The sequence below is a fragment of the Ceratotherium simum genome, chromosome X (genome assembly GCF_057802395.1).
Source record: "Ceratotherium simum simum isolate JZ-2026a chromosome X, ASM5780239v1, whole genome shotgun sequence".
Classification (NCBI taxonomy): domain Eukaryota; kingdom Metazoa; phylum Chordata; class Mammalia; order Perissodactyla; family Rhinocerotidae; genus Ceratotherium; species Ceratotherium simum.
The window spans coordinates 19,000,969-19,025,005 of NC_141940.1; the positions used below are offsets into that span (position 1 = coordinate 19,000,969).

The 24,037-nt window shown below is 42.9% G+C and overlaps 1 protein-coding gene across 2 annotated transcripts in view; it reads left to right on the forward strand.

The window, feature by feature from the left end:
* Positions 1-1,187: 1,187 nt before the first annotated feature.
* The window catches only part of HS6ST2 (heparan sulfate 6-O-sulfotransferase 2), a 277,565-nt gene continuing 254,715 nt past the window's right edge, over positions 1,188-24,037 (forward strand). For both annotated transcript variants that reach the window (XM_087427497.1, XM_014792773.2), the window contains exons 1-2: positions 1,188-1,619; positions 2,455-2,973. In XM_087427497.1, coding sequence (XP_087283623.1) covers positions 1,192-1,619; positions 2,455-2,973 — 947 coding nt within the window. In that variant the 5' untranslated portion in view covers positions 1,188-1,191. The remainder of the gene's footprint in view (positions 1,620-2,454; positions 2,974-24,037) is intronic.

Below are 24,037 nucleotides of genomic sequence, written 5' to 3' on the forward strand. Positions count from 1 at the left end.
GTCGTCCTCACAGTGACCCAGATGGTCAAAAAGGAGGAATTAGTCCTATTTTATGGAAGAAGAAACTGAGGCTCAGAAGGGGCAAGTGATTATCCCAGGGCTGCCCAGCCAGAAAGTGACAGATTCTTAGGGCTCCTAGACCAGTACTTGCTGCTTCACTGCACAGAGAGAACAGAAGAGGGATGGAGCAGAGCTCAGCGAGGGACCAAATGTTCTGAGGGAGAGATACTGGGAGAGCCTGTCTCTGGAGGTACTTGCCCCCACCCCAGGACTCAGCTCACTGTCTCCCTCCCAGCCCTAACAGTGCTGCTCGGAAACACCGCTGCCACCCGTGCCCCTTCTGCAGCAGTGGGACTGGACAGAATGTGCACTCATTCTCGGAAACATCTGTTCCCAATACGCAGCAGGCTCCACCTGATCAATCAGATGGGAACAGTCTGAGTCCTGAGTCCCCGGGGACCTTGTCTTGAAGGGATATCCCTCCTTTCCTTGCTAATTGTTACACTCCTGGTCCTGCAGCCGGAAAGAGCCTTTAGGACACCCAGGCTTGAGGATGGTCTGCACCTATTTATTAGAGTAGGTGGTGTCAGGAAATGGGTGAATGGTGCCTGGTTTCCTGCGTTCAAACCCTGCGGCTCTGCTGTGTGACCTTGGGCACATCCCTTCCCCTCTCTGGGCCTCAGTTTCCTCATCTGTCACATCACCTTGATTAGATGGTGCCACTCTGATGTAGTATTTAGTCATATATCTTTCCTTCAATAAACCTTGTATGAGTGAAGCCTTCCTGGAGGCACCGGGCTTGACGCCACGGATTCAGCAAGAAGAGAGGCGGAAGGGCGAGTCTCTGCTCCGAGAAAGCTCAGATTCCCATTCTGGAACGTTTTTTTTGGTCATGCTTCTTCTTCACGCTGACTTACCTTTTCAGAAAATGCCCACGCTTCCGTTGGAGAATGGAAATTGGCAAAGAGATGGGGAAAAGGTCCAGTTTGCACCTTTGCTATTTTAGGGGAGGTTGAAATTACGAGCCAAAGTGGAGTGATGCGCTCACTGGAGTGATCTCCGTTCCTCAAGACGGGAGAAAACCTAGGTCCTCTGCTTGTGAAGTGGCTCGAGCTCTTCGGCGCGAGGCATTATTACATAAATTCAAGCTCGCTCCTGATCCTTAGTACCCTGAGTTGCCTGAAGGGGGGAATGGCACTGCCTGCGTGTGCAGCCCGGGCGCTGAGGCCGCCGCTGCAACCGGAGCGAGGAGCGCCCGCCCGCACCACCTGTCCCCGCCGGCATTCCAGAGTAGAGGCCGAATTGGCAGCAAGCCGGCCCGGATCAGTCGCCGCCTCAGTCCGCGCGGGCCCTCCTAGGGGTGTGTCTCGCGGATTCAACTCCCAGCCGCTCCTGGACGAGCCCCTAAAGGCGTCTTCCTCCCTGGCGGGAGCCGCGCACGCCCCTCTCTTCGCGCTGCTGCCCCGAGGCCGCCGCAGGCGGATGCACGACCTCAGGAGACGCTGGGACCTGGGCTCCCTCTGCCGGGCCCTGCTCACTCGGGGCCTGGCCGCCCTGGGCCACTCGCTGAAGCACGTGCTCGGTGCGGTCTTCTCCAAGATTTTCGGCCCCCTAGCCAGGTACGTTTTAGGTGAAAGCGGGACTCGCGCTCCCGGGCCAGGGTGCGCAGGAGCCGTGCGGGCAGGGAAGGCAGCACCGAGGGGAGGGAAGAGCGCAAAGTTCCAGCTGGCCCGCGGCGGCCGGACTCGGAGGCTCTGGAGGGGCGAGGCGCGCATTTGGCCACGCTGCGGCTCCCTCCTCGCCGTTCCGCGGGCACCGGCAGCGCAGCGTCTCCGCTTGCAAGTCAGGGTGCCGGCGAACTCCTTCCCGAACTCCGCACGCCCGGCTCCGAGCTCACTCCAGGGAGCCTCCAAGGTGGGCAACCGGGTGCGGGCAAGAGCAGGGCTTCGGGGCGCATGGGATTGGGAGATCGCGAGTCGAGCAGGCGGGGAGGCGGCGGCGTGCGCGCCAAGGGGACTGGGGCAGAATCGCCGAGGAGAGTCCGGTGGGCGAAGTGGGGTGGGGATGGGAGCCACCGAACGTGGAGCAAGACGCACGGGGGCTTGGACCGCGGGTGTGAGTTGGGGCGTGCGGCAAACGGGGCAGGCGGGGTCCCGCGGGTACGAAACCTCGCGAAGCGGCTCTAGAGAGCTCCGGCTCGGGGAGAGGGCGGGCGGCCAGCGGGAACGAGTCAGGGGGGTGGGGTGGTGCGGCAGAAGCAACAGCGCTGAGCCTGCCGGGAAGGAAGGAAGCGGGGAAGGGCGCCGCCGCCGCCGCCGCCGCGGTGGAGTACTCGGTGCGGGGGGGAGGGGGAAAGGGGCGCAACGGCGGCGCCAGGGGGAGGGGGCTGTGCCGGCGCACGGCGAGCGCGGGCTGAGCTGCGGGATTGACGTAACGAGCTTGGGTTTCCCCCAGCGTCGGGAACATGGATGAGAAATCCAACAAGCTGCTGCTGGCTTTGGTGATGCTCTTCCTATTTGCCGTGATCGTCCTCCAGTACGTGTGCCCCGGCACAGAATGCCAGCTCCTCCGCCTGCAGGCATTCAGCTCCCCGATGCCGGACCCGTACCGCTCGGAGGATGAGAGCTCCGCCAGGTTCGTGCCCCGTTACAATTTCAGCCGCGGCGACCTCCTGCGCAAGGTAGACTTCGACATCAAGGGCGATGACCTGATCGTGTTCCTGCACATCCAGAAGACCGGCGGCACCACTTTCGGCCGCCACCTGGTGCGCAACATCCAGCTGGAGCAGCCGTGCGAATGCCGCGTGGGTCAGAAGAAATGCACTTGCCACAGGCCGGGTAAGCGGGAGACCTGGCTCTTCTCCAGGTTCTCCACGGGCTGGAGCTGCGGGCTGCACGCCGACTGGACCGAGCTTACCAGCTGCGTGCCCGCGGTGGTGGACGGCAAACGCGACGCCAGGCTAAGACCATCCAGGTGAGTGTCCACCCGCGGCGGAGCCGGGCCCTGGAGCTCCAGATCGGACCTTGGCCTGGGCGGGCTGAGGGCGGGGAGGCGCGGCCGGCCGTTGCTGGAGACCCAGAGCGCACCTCAGCACCCCGGCGGTTGCGCCCCAGCTGGGCGGGTGCCAGGTGCCCTGGCGCGCAAGCTCACGGTGCTGTGGCGGCTGCAGGAAGCCTGTCCGCTCCCCCCCGGGACAGCTCGTCTGTCTGTCCGCGGGTTCGCCCACTTGGTGGCTGGGAGTGCGTACGGGGGAAGCGGACGGGAGTCCCCGAATAAGCGCCCCTCGGCCGCCGCCGGGACCGGGTACCGCACGTAGACTTCTCACTGGAGCGCCCCAAAGAACCGCGCTCTGCGTGTAGCGTCCCTGAGTCCCTCCTGTCCTCTCTCTTTTCTGCAAACCCCGGTTCCCAACCCTCCTTTCCGCTCTGTCTTCCTCTTTCCCCCTCCCGCATTCTCTTCCCCGATTTTTTTCTCGATTCCTATATTTGCCTCTCTCTCTTTCTCGTGCCTCCTGATCTTGTCAGTTCCTGGCCACTCGCTCTTTCCTTCTCCCTCTGTTTTCCTCTCTCACTTTGTTTCTCTTTCTTTCTGTTTTACCCTTTCTGTTTTTTCTCTTTCTGACTGACTTTTGTCATCTCTCTTCTCCTTTCTTCCTTCTGGCTCTGCTCTCCTCGGGAGAGGGGGTGTCCCTCTGCCATTGTTTGTGGACACCCGGAGAGAGCTCGTGGTCCCCAGCTTGTGCCCCTCACTACTGGCTGCACGCGAGGCATCCGTGGCGCTTTGCGAGTGCAAGGGGCCCCCCGTGGACCGAAGGGCGGCCTGGGACGCTGTCCCGGACCCTATGTGGTGTTCAGCCGTGAGAAACCGCTCCAGATTTACAAACCCTGAGCCCCAGCGTGGGGCGCCAACAGCCCACTTGCTGGGAACCTGAGGCTGATGCGGAAAAAGCTGATTTATGAAGAGCCTGTAGCTAGTTGCTTTTGAAGCTAAGGCATTTTCCTCCATCCAGCCACAATGCCCAGTTGCTGGAGGTCATGGAGTGCCATAAAGGGGTGGGGGAGCAGAGTGCATTGGGGTGCAGTTGCTCCAGCCAGGGCTATCATTCTGCCAGTCTCCCTAAAACAAATCTGGGCTGGGGCAGAGAGTCCAGCGAATGGCCAAGTGAGTCTAGTTGCCAGGGGGCATCTAGATTGGGTCTCTGGGCAGGCAAGGACATGGCTGCTCGTTCTGCCTCCCCATGGAGGTGACCACAGGTCCCTTTGAGGCTGCTGCTGCAGCGACTACCTGCCTGGACCCTCTCCCAAACTCCCCCCTCCCCTGCAACCCTCTGTGTCGGGGGTACTCTGTGCCCTGGACTAGGCAGCGCTTTGCAGGTGTCTCATGGAATGCAACAGCTGGTGCAGTTTCTTCTGTCCAGCTGCAGGCAAATGGAGCCCCCTGACTTTCTGGTCACCCTTGAGATTTAGAGGAAGCGTCACTCCCTACTCACTTTCACTTTACTGAGTTTACAGTGTCCTTTCTTGAATGCTGCAATTCTGGCAGAATCTGTTGAACTTTCATTTCCTTTCCAGCGTTAATAGATTTTATTTTTCCATCTAAGAGAATCTTGGCCCCAGGAAGGTTGCTGCCTCAATCCATTGTAAGAATTGTGTAGGTCATTGTCAGCAGAAGGTTCTGGTGTTTAAGAAGATCCCAAACAACTTGGCAATGTTGAAAATAAGCTCTCTTAGAGATGGAGCTTGTAGGTGTAGTGAGGGGTGGTGATATAAAAAGCTCTTTAGGGCAAAAATAGAATTCCATAGCCATGACGGGGGCAGAGAAGGAAAAATGAGATCTTGGCAACTATGGAAGCCACAGCCCTGTCTAGAGTTCCACAGGGCACATATGCCTTTTAAAATCATTCTGGACATGTAGGTCAGGGTGTGACATGGTTTATAAACACACATTATTAATGTGGCCTGGATTATGTATTTGGTGGCTGCTGTCCTCTGCCAGATTCCTTCAGAAATTTTTTTTAAGACAACCAGGACTCTTCAAGGGGAGGGTTCAACCTCTGGGATTGTCCCAAATTGAAGCAAAATTATTTGAAATGACACGAGATTTTCTTGGTCATAGAAAGGGTGATACTACAGTGCCATCTAGTCTAGTCAAAGAAGAACCGCTTTTTAAAGAGTCAGAGTTACTGGATCTTACAATATTTGCAAAAATGAAATAAAATTTGCTATAGAAACACATTGCTACCTCAAGGGCACCTTTTTATTTCATTCTTTCCTACCCACCTCCAGAAATCTTCGTCTTGAAGAATAGTGATACCCTGAGGGTTCCAGAATTTCCCAGGGTATTGACAAATCCCTGCTTGCAGGACCAATTCTTTTAGTTCTGATAAACTGTTAAGAGTGAAGGTATGCATAAGTGTGTGAGCGAGAGAGAGTGTGTGTGTATACGTGTGTGTGAATGTGTATGTGTGTGGTGAAGATTTAGAGACGGAGGCAGCTGCGCTGGCAGTGATGCCTGAGGGTGAGGAGCCGGTCTCACGAGATGAGAGAGTCAGCCATCAGGAGTTCCTGTGTAGAGCAGCCTTCCATGCCAGCTGGAGGTCTCTGTGCTCCACTGAACTGAGAGGAACAGCGGATCCGTCTGATTGGCCTGGGAGTTCCAACACCTGGGCCTTAGTTCCAGGCCAGCCACGAACCAGCTATGTGACCTTGGACCAGAGCCTGTCCAAGCCGTGTACGTGTGGAGAGTGCATTCCAGTTTCTGATGAGCTTTCACATCTCTTATCTCTGGTATTTCTCTGTAAACTCGCACTATCTTGGGGAAGAGGGCAGAGTGGGCAAAAGTATCCCCATTTATCAGATGAGAGTGAAGCCCAAAGGGCTGAAGGACTTTCCCAAGGTCATTGAGTTCTTTAGTGGCACAGCAGAAATCTTACACCAGTTCTGTCTGATTCGCAGCTCTGGCTCTGTTGACTGCCCCTTGGTGAACGAGGGTTTTTATAAAAACACAGTGAGGGGGCCGGCCCTGTGGCTTAGCAGTTAAGTGCGCGCGCTCCGCTGCTGGCGGCCCGGGTTGGGATCCCGGGCGTGCACCGACGCACTGCTTCTCCGGCCATGCTGAGGCCGTGTCCCACATACAGCAACTAGAAGGATGTGCAGCTATGACATACAACTGTCTACTGGGGCTTTGGGGGAAAAATAAATAAATAAATAAAATTATAAAAAAAAACCAACACAGTGAGGTATTTTATGTTAGTAATTACCACAAAGTAAACACTCAGTAAATGTTAGCTGATGTTGTTATCACCTACATCGTCACCACTTTCAGTAATTTTACACATGTGAGTTTGGACGAGAGATTGGATCAGGGTTGCCACACCCATTTGGAGAAAAACAAATTTCTACCTCCCTGAGGCTTTACGCTCACCAGGAGTAGGTCTCGTGGCTAGGTTGCAGAGGGGCCTCTCCTTGCCGTGTTGGAAATCACTACAAAGCTGAGCAGGATGGGAGGACACTGGGGGCCTGGTGAATGAGCCTCAGTAGGAGCCCTCAGCAGCAACAAGGGCCACCTTCTGACTCACAGCCATCCATCCACATTAGTGGCCACATGAGAGGCCATCGTGGCTGCAAGCCAAGGCCCCGAATTCGAGATACTTCCCTGCCTCAGCGGATGGTAAAGTGCTTGGGTGATATATAACTGCTGAATAGAAACGATTGTGATCACGTTGCCTGGAGAGGACAAAGAGAGAGAGTGCTTGGCTGGCAAAAGGCTCAAGTTGTTTATTAAGAATAATATTTCTTTAAAAAAGACTAGAAATTGCATTTCATGCGTCTGTCTGGCACTATGTTGTTTGGGGTCAGAGAAGGGTCCTGTTCATTCTAGAATTTCTAGGACCATTTTTGAAAATGTATCAAAACATTGTTGCTTACCTGCTGTTAAAACTCCCAAATTCTGCAGGCTTTTCTCAGGCCAAATTCTCTCTGTTTGTAGCCAAATCTAGTGCACTACTTGGTCTGTGGGAGGAATTCAGAATAGGGCACAAAGAAATTGCACTAGCCTCATTCTTCTTCACCAGGTACCATGCTGGCTGGCACACACAGGGTGGCTGATGGGGTGGAGGGGAGATCAGGTTCTATGGCTATACATGTCAAAGAATCTGATCATCATATTCATGTTGCATCCTAGACTTTTCCAGCAGCCATACGGAAGAGTAATTAATTGTCATCTAAAATCCAGTAGGATATCACTGACAGGAAAGGACTAAAAGGCATTTACATGGAGAAAATTTTTTTTCCTTTTTGGTCATTCCTTTTTAAAAATTGTGGTAAAGGCTTTCTTTTCTTTCCATTTCTTTTTTAAAAGGTGGCTCTATTTTGAAAGAACTATGTCTTAGTAAGAACTCCACAGTGCATGTGCCTGCTCATGCCTCCTGTGCCCCTGCTCCCACTCCTTCCCTTTCTGGATTTTTCAGTGAAGCCGGATGGCATGACAGGCTTATGGTACAGGGTGAGGCAGTGAGTGAATGGACTGTTACAGCCAGCAATGCTGTCCCTCTGGTCCAACAGGCTGTGGGACACTGGGCTCTCACAGGGGTAGCTTCACTTAGCCGAGGATGAATTTCTTCAGCTGTGTTTGATAAGAGCTGTTATACCTTCCCACCTATTTCACGGGAGAGGGGGAAAAATTCACCACAATAACATCTGTAGAACTTCAGCAGTATTAGTTAGCATCTTTGCACAGATGGCGAACATGTTGGAAAAAGCTCTAAGTTCTCAAGGTAGTATACCATTTCTTAATAGTAATTTTAGATTAGTGCTGTCATGTGGCAAGAAGAATGTCGGAGCTTGTCTTTTATCGATATATGTCATGAACTTAGGTAGTATGAAATGACAGTAAAGAATAGTCATCTCTTCCATCCATTAGTCATTAAACAATATTTTGTGAAACTGCCCATTATATTCCAGGGGAGACATGTCATCGTTGCTTTCACAGAGCTTACAGTAGAACAGAATAATTTGGTATTTTAGATATTTAATAAAGAAGATGGATTTTGTTTGAAAACGATTTGAATATCAATAATGTCTTTAAGATGTCATACCTTTACCAGAATATATTTAAAAAATAGAGAAAAGTCCATCTGTTTATGTTGCAGTTTAGTTCTAATCAGCAAACCTTGTGGAGTCAGTATTATGACCTCTGCACAGTGCTAGCAGTTGGAGGAGATTAGAGCTCAGACAAAGCCAAAAAAGCCAAGGTCATCATCTTCAGCCTCAAGTTTATAAAGATTAGAGGGTAAAGTGCAGAACTGTGTAGTATACACCGGTGGGGAACCGGGGGAGGAACTTGTGATTTTGGGCAAGTCCATCCCCCTCTGTAAAATGGGAGATTTAAACAGATGCTTTCTAAGGCTCTTTCCTTTCTAAAATATAAGTAACGGGCCAGAAAAAGGAGAGATCTCTTCAGGAAGGCTTCTGCGAATAGGTGGGTTGTATTTGGAGGGAAGAAGGCATTGTGGATGGGCATGGCATCCTCATGGCATCGTCAGATCCAGCAGCCTCACCTAGCCATGGCTGGCCAGAGCTGAGAAGGTTCATGTGTGAGGAAGGGTTAGGGAGGTAGGTGGGATGAGGCCTCATTGTAGAGGTCCTGGAATGGCAATCAGGAGGTTGAACTCCACTGACTATGAGAAGCTCTTACATGGAAGGTATGTAAAAAACACAAAAGTAAATGAAGGCTGGAGTCCAGTTAAAGGTACCTCCCTGATTTCTAGTCTGGAGTGGAGATGGTACCAGTGACCAAAATGGAGAGGTTGAGAAGGGGATCTAGTTTGGGCTGAGAGGGTACTAAAGAGTTGTGGCTGGTCTATGTTCCCTAGACTTCTAGTGGCCAGGGCTTGTAAGGAAATGAGAACTAGGGTTAGGGATTAGTTGTATATGTGGGAGTCTGTGAACCCAGTTAATCTGAATTCACAATTGACATTTTCATTTAAATGATAACTGCAATTCACATGTGGGACTCTTAGCCAAGGAAAAGAATGTTTGAACAAAGGAAAAGATGGACGATTATGATTACATAAAAATGAGAAATGTTCATCTGTCAAAAAATAGCCAAAATGAAAAGGTGTATGTCAAACTGATAAAATATGCACAACAAATAAAACAGACAAAAGGATGACATCTTTTCTGTATAAAGAACTCCTACGAATTAAGTAGGAAAACAAAGGATATGACCAGACAGTTTACAACTTGGGAACAACTAGTTTACAGACATGGAAACACTGTTTAGTCTGATTGGTACTAAAGAAATGCAAATTTAAATAATTAAATGTAGGAAAACCTTTTTGCCTCTTTAATTAACCCTGATAAAAAAAAAAAACTCAACATACATCACCACCACCACCACCACCAAACAAAAAACGATAGTAATCAGTGCTGACAAGGGTGTAGTAAATACCATAATTCTCAAACATTGTTAGTGGGAATGTAAATTCAGATGATTCTTTTGGAAATAAATTAGATGATACAAACAAAGAACATTAAAAATATTTATTTCTTTGACTCATGATTTCTTTTCTGGGATTTTACTGAAAAACATAATCCTGTACATGTTTTTCATTCATTCACTCATTTATTTATTTATTCATTCATTTAGTCCATAAATATTTATTGAATATCTCCTATCACCATGCTATGTGCTGGGGGCAGTGTGAAGAACCAAGCAGATGTGGTCCCTGCCTTCATGGAGTGGGAAAGATAGACATGAAACTAATAATTAATTACTTAAAATTGTGAGAAGTGCCACGGGGGAAAAGTATAGGGTGATATAATGGTATACGAGGAGGCTAACTGGAGTTATTTATACTTGCAACAAGTTGGAAAAATCTGAGCATCCACATAGAGGAGAGTGGTTCAAGAAATCTCAGTATATCCACTTGAAGGGTTATTACAAAACCATTTAAATGTCTTTTTATAGAGTATGGAAAATCGCTAGTGATTTAATGCTAAGGGGAAAAGGGGTAGACAATTATGGATCCAGTATGACTACAAGTATGTTAGAGAGAGAGAGAGAGAGAGAGAGAGAGACAAATCATCTTCCCACCCCTCCCAAATCTAAACATAAAAGACAAAGAATGGAAGAAAAATACCAGGATATTAATAGATTGATTAGTAATTTATTTTCTTATTCTTCTTCTCTGAAGGTTTTGAATTTCCCTTATGAGTATGCACTACTTTTATAATAAAAGTAAACATTAACAATTTTTTAAAATAATATTTTATTATGGCCCTGATAGATTTCACTCACGTTGACTTTTTGGTTCCTGAAGGCAATAGCTGGTTATTTCATTAGCCTCTTGATATCCTGGGAGTCCTTAATGAGGAAAACAGTCTCAGCTAAATAAACTCTCTGCCTAAAAGGCGGAGGTGATAAATCAGGCATTGACTGCTGATTTTTCTGATGATTGGCTGTTATCGTCGTCCAAAGAACACATAGAATTCTTATACCTGTTCAGTATAGAGATACTTGAGTGGATTGCTATTGTCTTTTCTCTGTTTAAAAGTTAAATGGAACAGAGAATTAATAGTGGTACACAGTTGGAAATATAAGGCTTGTTCTGCTCAGTCAGAGCCACTCAAGACAGCCTGGACTTGGAGTCTTCATGAGCCTCTTTCTAAGTGAGCTGATACTAGAGCTCATGGTCTGTCTAGAAGAGTTAAAATTTGGGGGCTGGTGAAGGGCTACGGTTCTAATCATCTATAACCGAGAGATTAGATCAGTTAGTGCTCGTGTTGCCCTCATCCAGGAAAGAAGGGGAGTCCACTCTGCTGGAGCAGCCTCCTCCTAGAGCAGTTTCACTTCATAAGAGCATTGCCTCCAGTTAACTATAAATTAAGTTGATTAGAATATTTCATTCCTCAACTGCTCTGGATATCTGAGGGACTACTATATAGAGTGAGGTGCATAATCTTATTGTTGAAACTCCACTGAAACTACATTCTAGGTACAAGTTATTTTGACAGTGTAATGTGCTTCACAGCTGAAAAGCTAATATCGACATTCTGTGACAAATAAAATGAGATATTTAGTCATTGAGTTTAGGAAAAAAAGGTATGGATAGGAATGTTCCCTCTTCCGTTAAAGCATAATAAAGAATCCATAATAAAGAATCCATAATGGTATATGTCTTCTAATACAATGTCATTGTAAGCTTAGAGGAATATTTGTCTAAACTTTAGTAAAATATTTATTGGCAAAAGAGCTTTTATAGTTTTACTAGGTATTGGACTTTTCAGATTATTCAGTTGGTCTTATTGTATCCCATTTGTTATTTCTACCATTTTGCCTCTAAGAACAGTGTTGAAGACTTTGACACATTTCAGAGCATTACATTAAATAAATCTGTCTTGCACATTCCACTGTGCTTTTTCTGGAATATTATAAATATTCAAATATAGGCACACATGCAAATTCAAAATAAAATTCAATACATGCAAATTCTGCATAAATTCCATATTTATAACTTAGCAATAGTTTTGAACTTGTTATCCTAGGATATAAATGTATCAAATATGAGCTCATGGGAATTACCAATAAATATATTTTTCTGATTAAACTGTGGGTTCTTTTTTAGTGACAATTTAAGCTTCAATTCTGGGATATATTATAAGAGAATAATTTATACTTCATTTACTCTGAATTGTCAAGAATCATGTTCTTGCTTGATGTAAATGTCTGCAAAAAGGACTTCTTACTCAGTTTGATTGCTTTTTAAATTTTACTAGCAGAGATGCCCTAGTGAGCTTAAGAGAACTGGTCTGTTTCTTGTGAAGAGTTTAGTCCTAATGAATCACTTCCATACACTTTTCTGAAGGAATACAGAGCAATTGAAATGTGCAGTGCATTGATTTACATCAAATGGATTAGGCCTGTGTGCACCATTCCTTGCATTAATTGACTTTCTCCCATAACTGTACTAATAAAGACAAATCTTCAGTATAGTATCAGCTCCACTTCACTCATGGAGATCATTGGACTTTTGCTAACTTCCTACAGGAGAGTGAATGCAAACAAAGATTGTTTAGAAATTGACTAGGGTGACCAGGTTACAGCCAGGAAACCTAAGATACTTTAAAAAGGCCCTTTGATCTTGGCAGCCAACTCCGCAGTTATTACAATAACTAGAAGTTGACTAAACTCACCAGTTGAAAGGCATAGATTATCATAGTGGATGAAAATACAAAATCCAGCTATACGCTGTGTATAAGAGACAAAGCTAAAACATGAGGGCACAGATAAGATTGAAATAGATACACTGTTGGGGCCGGCCCCGTGGCTTGGCGGTTAATTGTGCGCGCTCCGCTGCTGGCGGCCCGGGTTCGGATCCCGGGCGCGCACCGACGCACCGCTTCTCCGGCCATGCTGAGGCCGCGTCCCACATGCAGCAACTAGAATGGATGTGCAACTACGACATACAACTATCTACTGGGGCTTTGGGGGAAAAATAAATAAATAAAATCTTAAAAAAAAAAAGAAATAGATACACTGTGAAAATACTAACCAGAAGGAAGCTGATGTAGTTAAATTGATATCAGACAAAATAGACTAAGGCAAAACATTTATCAGGGATAAACAAGATCACTGAATAGTGATAAAAAGTTCAGTTCTTCAGATAACAATTCTAAACTTGAATGTATTTGATACCATAGTTTTGAAATATATAAAGCTGAAATTGACAGAGCTATAAGGAGAAATTGTAAAGTCTACTAACCTCTTTCAGAAATTGGTAGACGAAATGAACAAAAAATGAGTAGGGATACAGAAGATTTGAACAACATTGTTAACAAACTCAGTGTAATGACTCTGCACCCAATTTGAAGAATACACATTCTTCTCAAGTGCATATGGAACACTTTTGAAAATAGATCATATACTAAGCCATAAATTTAGTCTGGAAAACTTCAATGAATAAATATCTTAAGGCCCATACTATCTGACTGGGCAGTGCTTAGTCATTGGATGTTGTGACCAGTCAGGCAGGAACAAGAGATCAGGCTATACCTGAGTGCATGAGAAGGAACATTAATAGTCTGATATATTTAGAAGTATTGCCTATCCCGAACCAAGCAGGCTGAGTTTCTTAATTTACACGCAAGAGTGAAGAACTCCCAGATTTAGGCAAGAGAAGTGCTGTAAAGTGATGATTTGACCCAGGTAGCTTGGCTTGCCTTTCCATGAAGACCTATTAATGTTTTGGGGTACCTACTGAGCCAGACCCTATGCCATGGGCATAACATATATTTTTCTCATTTGATCCTCAAAACAACACTCTGAGGTAGATGTTTTAAAAACCCATTTAAAGATGAGAAAACAGAGAATTGGACAAGATATGTGACTTGCTCAAATCTACACAGCCAGTCGGTATTAGAGCTGGCATTTAAAACCAGTTGGGCCACATAGCCTGTCTGGTATGTTTTAATGTACACTAAATTCTCAGATAAATCTCCAGAAGCCTTTACTCTCTTTTTTGGCTATGTCTATATAAGCTAAGTGGAATGGAGACCTTAAGTGATTATCTGGAGATAGCAGGATTCAGCATGTGAAGTGATTTTTTAAAAGCAGCTTTAAAAAATTTAGTAAAAACCATTCTTTAAAGGTGAATTCTGCAGCTCTTTTTTTCTCCTTTTACATAAAGATTTAGATATCCAAGATATTGCAAATGCTTTCAATACTGATTTACACAGAAGAATGATGTTTTAGGGGAAATAAAAAAAATAGAAAGGAGTTATGTTAGAGCAAAGATTTGTTTTTTTTTCATATAAGGAAAATGAGGACCTTAACTGTATTTTAATTTGTGCCCCATGTGGACTTAAAATATGGTGCACACACTTCATAAGATTTGTAAGAGGCCAAAGCATCTTACTCCTTCTGGAATGTTGGCAGTTGTCTCATTAACAATGTCAGTTGCACTGCTCCGATTGTGGCCTATTTCTATAAGCGACCATTGCTTTTTTGCTGCATTTGGTCTGTGTAGACACAGCCTATGGAGGGTAGTGTGAATGAGTTCAGCCAAGGCAGCTCATATAATCTCGGAGCATAGGAGCCAGTGAAATAAAGCTACTTTCTCTCAAAACCAAGTGAGGGGTCCCAGAGAAGATGAATCCTGAAGCCTGATCTTATCCCAGGGGCTCATCGTGAAGATAATAAAAGTATATTTTATTACTGAAATAACCAAGTGAGGGTAGCAAATTCCTGGAGGAGTGACCATTCTCTCTTTTGGAAGAGACAGCTTTATAAAAGTGCCATTAAAGAGAATATGCAAATTAGTATGGGCCTACCAGTCTGGTAGACATTAGTGTGAGTAGCAAACAAATTAGGTTGAAGGCGTGGAAGAATGGTAAAAAGATGCCCAATACAACCAAGGCTGGTGTGACCTTGGGATGATGGCCACCTCAGCAGATGCCTCACAGCTGAGACTTTGCTAAGTAGAAGATTAACTGGCACAACATTTTGTCTGTTGAAAAATTGTTTGAACCTATTTGCCAGATACACGAGGCAAAAATACTTATTATTTTTGTGATTGGTTTTGCTGAAAGTGGTACATACAGTATGTTCTAAGAGTGTAATAGGCCAACTCCAACTCATTAAAGCAATATTAAAATGAGGCATATTGGGGTGAATGACGCATAGTAGGCTATTTATGAAAAATTATTTCAATAAAAATTTTAATGGACATGTAGAAATGATTTTATGCATAAACACGCTATAAGATTACTGAAAGATAATTAGACTAATATGTGAATATGGAGCTGAAGCAAGGTATTTTAAAAAATATTTTGCATTATTGAAGAAAATTGCCTGTGCATATTTCTCCTTTTAGGTAAGGATCCACGCTTAGCATCTACCACCCTCGATTTGTTCTTTGTGTCTTGGAAGCAAAGCAAAAGAAAACAAATTATCATCTCAGCATTAGTATAGCATTTTACAATCTTCTGGCAGCTTTTGTATTTATTGCCATATGGGTGTACATTAAATCTGCATCTCCCTCTCATTTATATGTTTATAAAGTTATAAAGATATACACACGCACACACAAAATAATTAAGCAAGTGATATGCGTTTGACAATGTTTGGTGACTTAATGCCATTTAAAACCCTTGCTTTTCTAATCCAATTGCTCCCATACTTTTTGGTTTATGCACTTAAGGACAGAATCCATTTAAAGTACCAGAATTTGCATACATGCAGCTTTGAGTGAGACTTCTATTTATCCCAGATGGCCTTGAAAAATTATTATTGAGCAGCTTAGAGACCTGGATGTCACAAGATCCATTAGGATGAGACTGAAATCACACACTTTTTGGTTTCCACTGGTTCCTCCTGTACCGGAGGAGATATACTTTTGACATGGGGGGAGCTAAAGGTATGTGGCTTAGCTAGACTGTTTAATGCAGCCAAGTTAGCTTAGCTCATCTCAGTGAGGGAGTCCTGTGTTGCAGGCACCTTGCCTAACCCTGTTGTAGGCAAGTGGCTCATAATTTTTCAGAGTTCAGCTGAATGCTAAGTTAAAGGCTGCATACAAGATTTATATGCATGGAAGTTAGCAGTTGCACTGATAATCTCTCCCCCCTTTAAAGAATATGGTTGGATTGGGTTGAGCAAGACCGTGATGTTCTCCATTGAATGTCATGTTTGTTTTGCTTTTAAACCATGGTGATATAACCATTATTCACTTTAGGAAGGTTATGGTTCCAGTATCAAGGGACTGGGTGTCGGGTCTCAGGTTGTGAACTTTGGCTGGGAATATCTTCTCTAGAGAATGGTCAGGTTTCCATGCTGACAGCAAACAAGCCAGGGACCACAAAAATCCAGCTCTTCTGGTTTGCTAGGGTGTGACTCAAGGATGCAGCTTTTTCTGGCTAATGGAGAGGAGCTCTTGTATGTCAGGAACCTGCTAAGATGGAGGGATCTGAGTGCCACAAAGCCCGAGATATGCACAGCTATATCATTTGGGTCTTGGTTATATACCTTGGTGGTCTCTGAATTTAGCTTAGCACAAGAAACCTAGAAGGAAGAAAATAAATGTTCTCCCAGAACTTCAAGGAGGAAGAACAATATTCAAGAGATGGTAGGAGTTTCAACTGAAATGTCAGAAGCTAAAGTGTGGTCTGAGAAAGAGAAATACCATTGGGGAAAAAAGATCAATTATTGCCATAATTAAATGGCAGATTGCCTCTTAGTGACTCCAGTCTCCCTTCCCAGATGTAGCTTTGGGGACAGTCAGTGCACCCACATCTGCTTCAGGGCCCTAGAGGGAGGCAATGGTCCCATGCGAACTGGCAGCTTTAATAGTGAGCACCTTAGGTCTTGGGGCCACTGGTGACTTTCAGCTTGGAATTCTGGGGCACCATGTTTCTGCTGGATTAGGAGTGAGAGCTGGTTTGGGGTGCCTCCTATGACTCAGCATAATTCACTCGAGATTCATCTAAGCTGTTGCTTGTAACAATAGTTCATTCTTTTTTGTTGCTGAAGAGTATTCCATGGTAAGTATGTACCACAGTTTGTGTAACCATTCACCTGTTGAAGGACATCTGGGCTGATTCTAGTTTTTGGCTATTACGAATAAAGCTGTTATGAACATTTGTGTCTAGGTTTTTGTGGGATGATAAATGTGCATTTCTCTAGGATGAATGGTCAAGAATGCAATTGCTGGGTTGTTTGGTAATTATCTGTTTAGTTTTATAAGAAACTGCCAAATTGTTTTCCAGAATGGCTGTATATCATTTTACATTCCCACCAGCGATGTAGGAGTGATCCAGCTTTTCCTCATCCTTGTCAACATTTGTTGTTGTCACTATTTTTTATTTTAGCCATTCTGATAGGTATGTAGTAATATCTTGGGATTTTAATTTGCCTTTCCCTGATGCCTGATGATGTTCAACATCCTTTTGCATGCTTGTTAACCATCTGTATGTCCTCTTTGCTGGAATGTCTGTTCATGCCATTTGCTCATTTTCTGATGGGATTCTTTGTTTTTTTAACTGTTGAGTTTTGAGTGTTCCTTATATTTCTATATATTAATCTTTTGTCAGATATATTGTTTGCAAATATTTTATCTCAGTCCATTGCCTGTCTTTTCATCTTCTTCACATGATATTTGACACAGCAAAATTTCTAATTTTGATGAGGTCCAATCTATCACTTTTTCGTTTTATGGTTCATGGTTTGGTGTCAAGTCTAAGAATTCTTTGCCTAGCGTCAGATCTTGAAGATTTTCTCCTGTGTTTTTTCTAAAAGTTTTCTAGCTTTGATTTTTACATTTAAGTCTATGATTCATTTTTAAGTTATTTCTTGTTTAGATACATTTCACATACCTTAATATTCACCCTTTTAAAGTGTACAGTACAGTAGCTTTTAAGATATTCACAAAGCTGTGCAATCATCACATGCAAAGTTACCTTATTGTGGTTTTGATTTGCATTTTTGTGAAGGGTGATGAAGTTGAGCATCTTTTTATGTGCTTATTGCCCATTTGAGTGTCTTCTTTGGAGAAACGTCTATTTAGATCCTTTGCCATTTTTAATTGTGTTCTTTTTATCTTTTTAACATTGAGTTAAGTGTTCTGTATACATTCTGGATACAAGTCCCTTATCAGATTTATGCTTTGCAGATATTTTTCTCCCATTCAATGGATTGTCTCTTCACTTTCTTCATGATGTTCATTGAAGCACAAAAGTTTTAAATTTTTATGAAGTCCAATTTAACTTTTTTCTTTTGTCTCTCATGGAGGCTTTGCCTGACCTTAGATCACAAAGACTTACTCCTATATTTTCTTCTAAGAGTTTTATAGTTTTATCTCTTACGTTAAAGTACATGATTTATTTTGAGTTATTTTTTGTGCATAGTCTAGGAAGGGGGTCCAACTTCATTCTTTTCTATATGGATATCAGTTGTCTCAGAATCATTTGTTGAAAAGACTTTTCTTCTTTATTGAATTGCCTTGGTACATTTGTTGAAAATCAATTGATCATAAATGTATGAGTTTCTTTCTGGATTCTTCATCTATTTTATTCATCTATATAGCTATCTTTATGCAAGCACTACATAGTCTTTGACTACTGTTGCTTTGTAGTTAGTTTTGAAATCAGGAAATGTGAATCTTTCAGTTTTTTTTTCTTTCTCTAGATTTTTTTGGGTATTCTGGGTACCTTGAATTTCAGTGTGAATTTTAAAATTGGCTTATCAATATCTGCAAAGAAGGCACCTAGGATTTTGTAAGGGATTGTGTCGAATCTGTAGATCAATTTGGGAGAATATTACCATGTGAACAATAAGTCTTTCAATCCACAAACATGGGCTGTCTTTCCATTTGTTTAGGTATTCTTTAATTTCTTTCAGTGATGTTTTGTAATTCTTAGATTACAAGTTTTGTACTACTTTTGTTAAATTTATTTATAAGTATTTTACTCTTTTTGATGATATTGTAAATGTAATTGTTTTCTTAATTTCATTTTTGGATTGTTCATTGCTACTGTGTAGAAAAGATAGTTGATGTTTTTATTATTGATCTTGTATGCTGCAACCTTGCTAAACTCAATATTTAAAAAAAATTCTGATAGTTTTTAGTGTATTCCTTAAGATTTCAATATACAAGATTATGTCATCTATAAATAGATACTTTTACGTTTTCCTGTCCAATGTGGATGCATTTTATTTATTTTTCTTGCCTAACATCGCTGACTAGAATCTCTAGTGCAATGTGGAATAGAAGTGGCTGGAATGGACTTCCTGATCTTGTTTCTGATCTTACCAGAGAAAGCATTCAGTCTTTCATCATTAAATATGACATTAGCTCTGGGCTTTTTCCTAGATGACTTTTATCAGATTGAGGAAGCTCCCCTTCATTCCTAGTTTGTTAAGTGTTTAGTTTTCTATCAAGGAATGTGTGTTGGACTTTGTCAAATGATTTTTCTCTGTTGATTGAGATAATCATGTGTTTTTCCCCCTTTATTCTTTTGATATGGTGTTTTATGTTAACTAACTCTTGGATGTGAAACCAACCTTGCATTCTTGGGATAAATCCCACTTGGTCATGGTGCACAATTCTTTTTATATGTTGCTGGATTGGGCTTGCTAGTCTTTTCTTAAGGTTTTATGCATCCATATTCATGAGAGATATTGGTCTGTAGTTTTCTTTTCTTGTGATGTCTTTGTCTGGTTTTGGTGTAAGGGTAATACTGGCCTCATAAAATGAATTGAGAAGTGTCCCTGCCTCTTCTGTCTTTTGAAAGAGTTTGTGAAAGCTTGGTATTAATTTTTCTTTAATATTTTGGTAGAAATCACTAGAGAAACCATTTGAGCCTGGGATTTACATTGTGGAAAGTTTTTAAATTATTTATTCAGTGACTTTACTTTCTGTAGTTCAATTCAGATTTTCTTTTTCTTTTTGGGTTAATTTCAGTAGTTTGTGTCTTTCTAGAAGTTTGTCCATTTTGTTTAAATTATCCAGTTTGTTGGAATATGGTTGTTCATAGTATTTCCTGACAATCCATTTTATTTTTAAAGATGGTATTAATGTCCTCTCTTTCATTCTTGATTTTAGTAATTAAGTCTTTTCTCTTATTTTCTTGGTCAGTCTAGGTTACAGCTTATTAATTTGGTTGATCTTTTCAAAGAACCAACTTCTGGTTTTGTTCATTTTCTCCATTCTTTTCAACTCTCAATTCCCACTGTAATCTATAATATTTCTTTTTTTTCTACCTACTTAGGTTTAGTGTGTTCTTTCTTTTCAAGGATCTTGCAATGGAAAGTTAGGTTATTGAATTGAGATCTTTCTCTTTTCTTTAAAATGTAGGCATTTATAGCTACAAAATTTTTTCTAAGAACTGTTTTAGCTGCATCCCATAAGTTTTGATATGTCTTGCTTCATTTTAATTTATTTCAAAGATTTTATAATTTCCCCTGTGTTTTCTTCTTTGAACCATCGGTTATGTAACAATGCATAGTTTAATTTCCACATATTTGTGAATTTCCCAAATTTGCTTGTGTAAATGATTTATGATTTCATTCTACTCTGGTTGGAGAACATATGTTGCATGATTCAGTCCTTTTAAATATATTGAGAAGTATTTTCTGGCCTAACGTATAGCTTGTCCTGGAGAATATTCTCTGTGCATTTGAGAAGACTGTATTGTGCTGTTGGTGATGGAGTGTCCTCTAGATATCTACTAAGTCTTGTTGTTTTATTGTATTGTTTAAGACTTCTATTTCCTTGTTATCTTTTTCTAGTTGTTCTATCCATTATTGAAGTTGGAGTGTTGAAGTCTCCAAGTATCATTATTGAATTTTCTATTTCTTTCTTTAATTCCATCAGTTTTTGCGTCATGTGTTTTTGGGCTCTGTTGTCAGCTGCATTTATATTTATGACTGTTATGTTTTCTTTTTTTTTTTTTTTTTTTTAAAGATTTTATTTATTCAGTTCTTCCCCCCAAAGCCCCAGCAGACAGCCGCACGTCATAGGTTCACATCCCTCTAGCTGCTGTACGTGGGACTCGGCCTCGCGCTGGACGGAGAAGTGGTGCCTCGGGGCGCCCCCGGGATCCGAACCCGGGCCGCCAGCATCAGAGTGCGCGCACTTAACCGCCAAGCCACGGGGCCGGCCCAATGACTGTTATGTTTTCTTGATGCATTCTTCCTTTTATCATTATAAAAATTTCCTCTTTATCTCAAGGAATATTTATTAAAGTCTATTTTCTCTTATATTAGTATAGGCATTCCATATTTTTTATGGTTCCTGTTTCCATGATATATCTTTTCTCCTCCATTTTTGCTCAGAATGTTTCTGTCTTTGAATGTAGTGTGTTTCCTGTGAACAACACGTAGTTGGATCTTTTTTTAAAAAAAATCCATCTGACAGTCTATGCCTTTTGATTGGATTGTTTCACCCATTCATATTATTGATAGCTTGATCCAAGTCTGTCATTTTATTTTTATTTTCTATGTATCTCACATCCTTTTTGTTCCTCTATTCCTCCTTTACTGTGTTCTGTTGTGTTAAGTGACTATTTTCTAGTGTAACATTTTAATTCCTCTAATGATTTTTCACTGTAATTTGTTGTTATTTTCTTAGTGTTTGCTCTAGGGCTTAATCTATACAACTTTTCAGAATCTGCTTCATATTTATAACTTAATTATAGTTAGGCCTAGAAGTGTTTCTCCTAGATAGCTCTATTCCTTCTTCCCCCTTTTTGTGCTATTATTATTATGAATTTTGCATTTACATGAGTTACTAACCCAGCAGTACATGGTTGTACTTATCACATTGATAATTTGGAAGTGTAACGGGCCGGCCCCGTGGCTTAGTGGTTAAGTGCGCGTGCTCCGCTACTGGTGGCCCGGGTTTGGATCCCGGGTGCGCACAGATGCGCCGCTTCTCCAGCCATGCTGAGGCCGCGTCCCACATACAGCAACTAGAAGGATGTGCAGCTATGAAGTACAACTATCTACTGGGGCTTTGGGGGGAAAAAATAAAAATAAAAAGTGAATTATTAAAAAAAAAAAGATAATTTGGAAGTGTACTTGAAAAGAATTCTGCCGTTTTTGGGTGGAGTTCATTATATCCTATTGTTGAGTAAATGTTGATTAGGTCCTGCTGGTTGATAGTATTGTGGAGTTTTTATATATCCTTATTGATTTTCTGTCTAGTTTTTTTATCAGTTGCTGAGATAGGGATATTTGAGTCCCCAACTGTAATTGTGGACTTGTCTATTTCCCCTTTCAGTTCCATCAGTTTTTGCTTTATATATTTTGCAGCTCTGTTGTTTGTTACAGACAGATTTGGGATGGCTATGTGTTCTTGATCAATTGACCCTTTTGTCATTATGTAATGTGCCCTTTTGTTTTTGTTTTTGTTTTTGTTCCAAAGTCTACTTTATCTAATGTTAATGTAGCCACTTATGCTTTATTTTGATTGATATTTTCATGATCTAGCTTTCTCTCTACCTTTCAGTGCCTTCTTATGCTTATTTTATGTATCTGTACATATCTATAATTCGTTGGAGGAATAGAGAGAAATGTCCATCTTGTTGAGAACTGGAAGTATAGTTCACCTATTTCTGTTTGCTTGGATGAGCTTCATTGGTTGTTTAAGCCACTGAGGCAGTGTATTGCACACATCTGATTTTAGCTCAGTAATTCCCTGTTATTAAGTCAACTTCTCTGTACCTCAAGAGTTGTAGTGGCCCTATTTTCTTTATTTACAGGCATGAGATTTTTGAAGTCCAAATATTTTTACTAAATATGACCCTACCTTTTCTTGCTTTGGTTGCATCCATCCCTTCTTTTACTGTGTAAGTATTTGATTTTGGAGAGTTGGGATGATGTGTGATCTGGAAATCTCTGTCTGCTGCCACAAGCTCAGCATGAACAGAAACAAAAAACTGCCTGTAAAAGAGGTTGACACTAAGATGTATAACCAGTAACATGACCTGTTGTGACTAAGTTGGAATCTTTCCCATTAACTAATTCATTCGGTATGTACCAAGTACCTACTATACGCCAGGCACTGTGTCAGGTCCTGGGATTACAGAGCTGGCAGTGCCATGGGCACTGACTTTGGAGAGTTCTCAAACTAGTGAGGGGAGACAAATAAGATGATCAGAGCTATGACAAAGGTGAGTGCAGGTTGCTGTGATGATGGAGAGATGGGCGTCTTAAACCAGGAAAAGCCCTGCTGATGGAGGTGACACCTGAGTCCCCAAGGATCCATAGCCAAGCAAGGAACAGGGGAAAACCTTAGGAAGCAGTATGAGTAAAGGCATAGCTGCATGAAGGAGTAGGGCTTGTAACTAGGGGCTGGGATGAGATCTATGACCTCGGAATGAGATAGAAGCCAGGGCACATAGAGCCTTGTAGGGCATGAAACATATTTTGGAGTTTATCCTGAGAGCGGTGAGAAGACATTGGGACCTTTTAAGCAAGGGAGTAATGTGATTAGATTTATGTTTTATTTTTTTTTATTTTTAAAAATTTTTTTTGCGAGGGAGATCAGCCTTGAGCTAACATCTGTGCTAATCTTCCTCTTTTTGCTGAGGAAGACCGGCTCTGAGCTAACATCTATTGCCAGTCCTCCTCCTTTTTTTTGTCCCCCAAAGCCCCAGTAGATAGTTGTATGTCATAGTTGCACATCCTTCTAGTTGCTGTATGTGGGACGCGGCCTCAGCATGGCCGGAGAAGCGGTGCGTCAGTGCGCGCCCAGGATCCGAACCCAGGGCTAAGCCAGTAGCGGAGAGAGCGCCAAAGACTTCTAATCCTGGCAACGTGCACACCGGGCCGGCCCAGATTTATGTTTTAAATAAATCACTTTGGCTGCTGTGTGGTGAAAGGACTGGAGAGTGGGTAAGAACACAGCAGGGAGCCCAGCTAGAAGGCTGTAGAGTAGTCCAGGGAAGAGAGGTGGTGGCTTGGGGGAGTGGCTGTGGGCATGCAGAAGGTTGAATGGATTCAGGAGGTGTTCATGAGGAAGAATAGAAAGAATGTGGTGACTGAAGAGTATGGGTGGTGGAGAAGAGAGTGAGGGAGCAAGCAATTTTCTGGCTTGGGAAGATTGGAGGAGGAGTTGTGATAGGCAGGGAGTAGGGGATGAGGCTAGCTTTATACACATGGAATTTCAGGAGACTGTGGAGTCACCATGTTGAGATGCCCCGGGGACGGTGGATATGTGGGTTGGGAGCTCAAGGCTGCAGATACAGACTTGGAGTCATGCGGTACTTATGTCATTATCTCATTTAAAATAATATCTAAATATGTAAAAAGTAAATTTTATTTGCAATATATAGATAAGTCGTCCTGGCTAGTTGCTGAGGGTAAAATCAGAGAAACTGGACCTAAATAATAATAGAAAGGATGGGAAGAAGCTGTTTCTGACCAAATAGGATGCTATACCTTGGAATGGATTGACAAAAGAAAGCCGTGCAGAATGGTGTGAAGGCCTTACTCGCCTCAGCCCAACAGCAGGGCCCTAAGTGAGGGATATCTAGAGCACCTC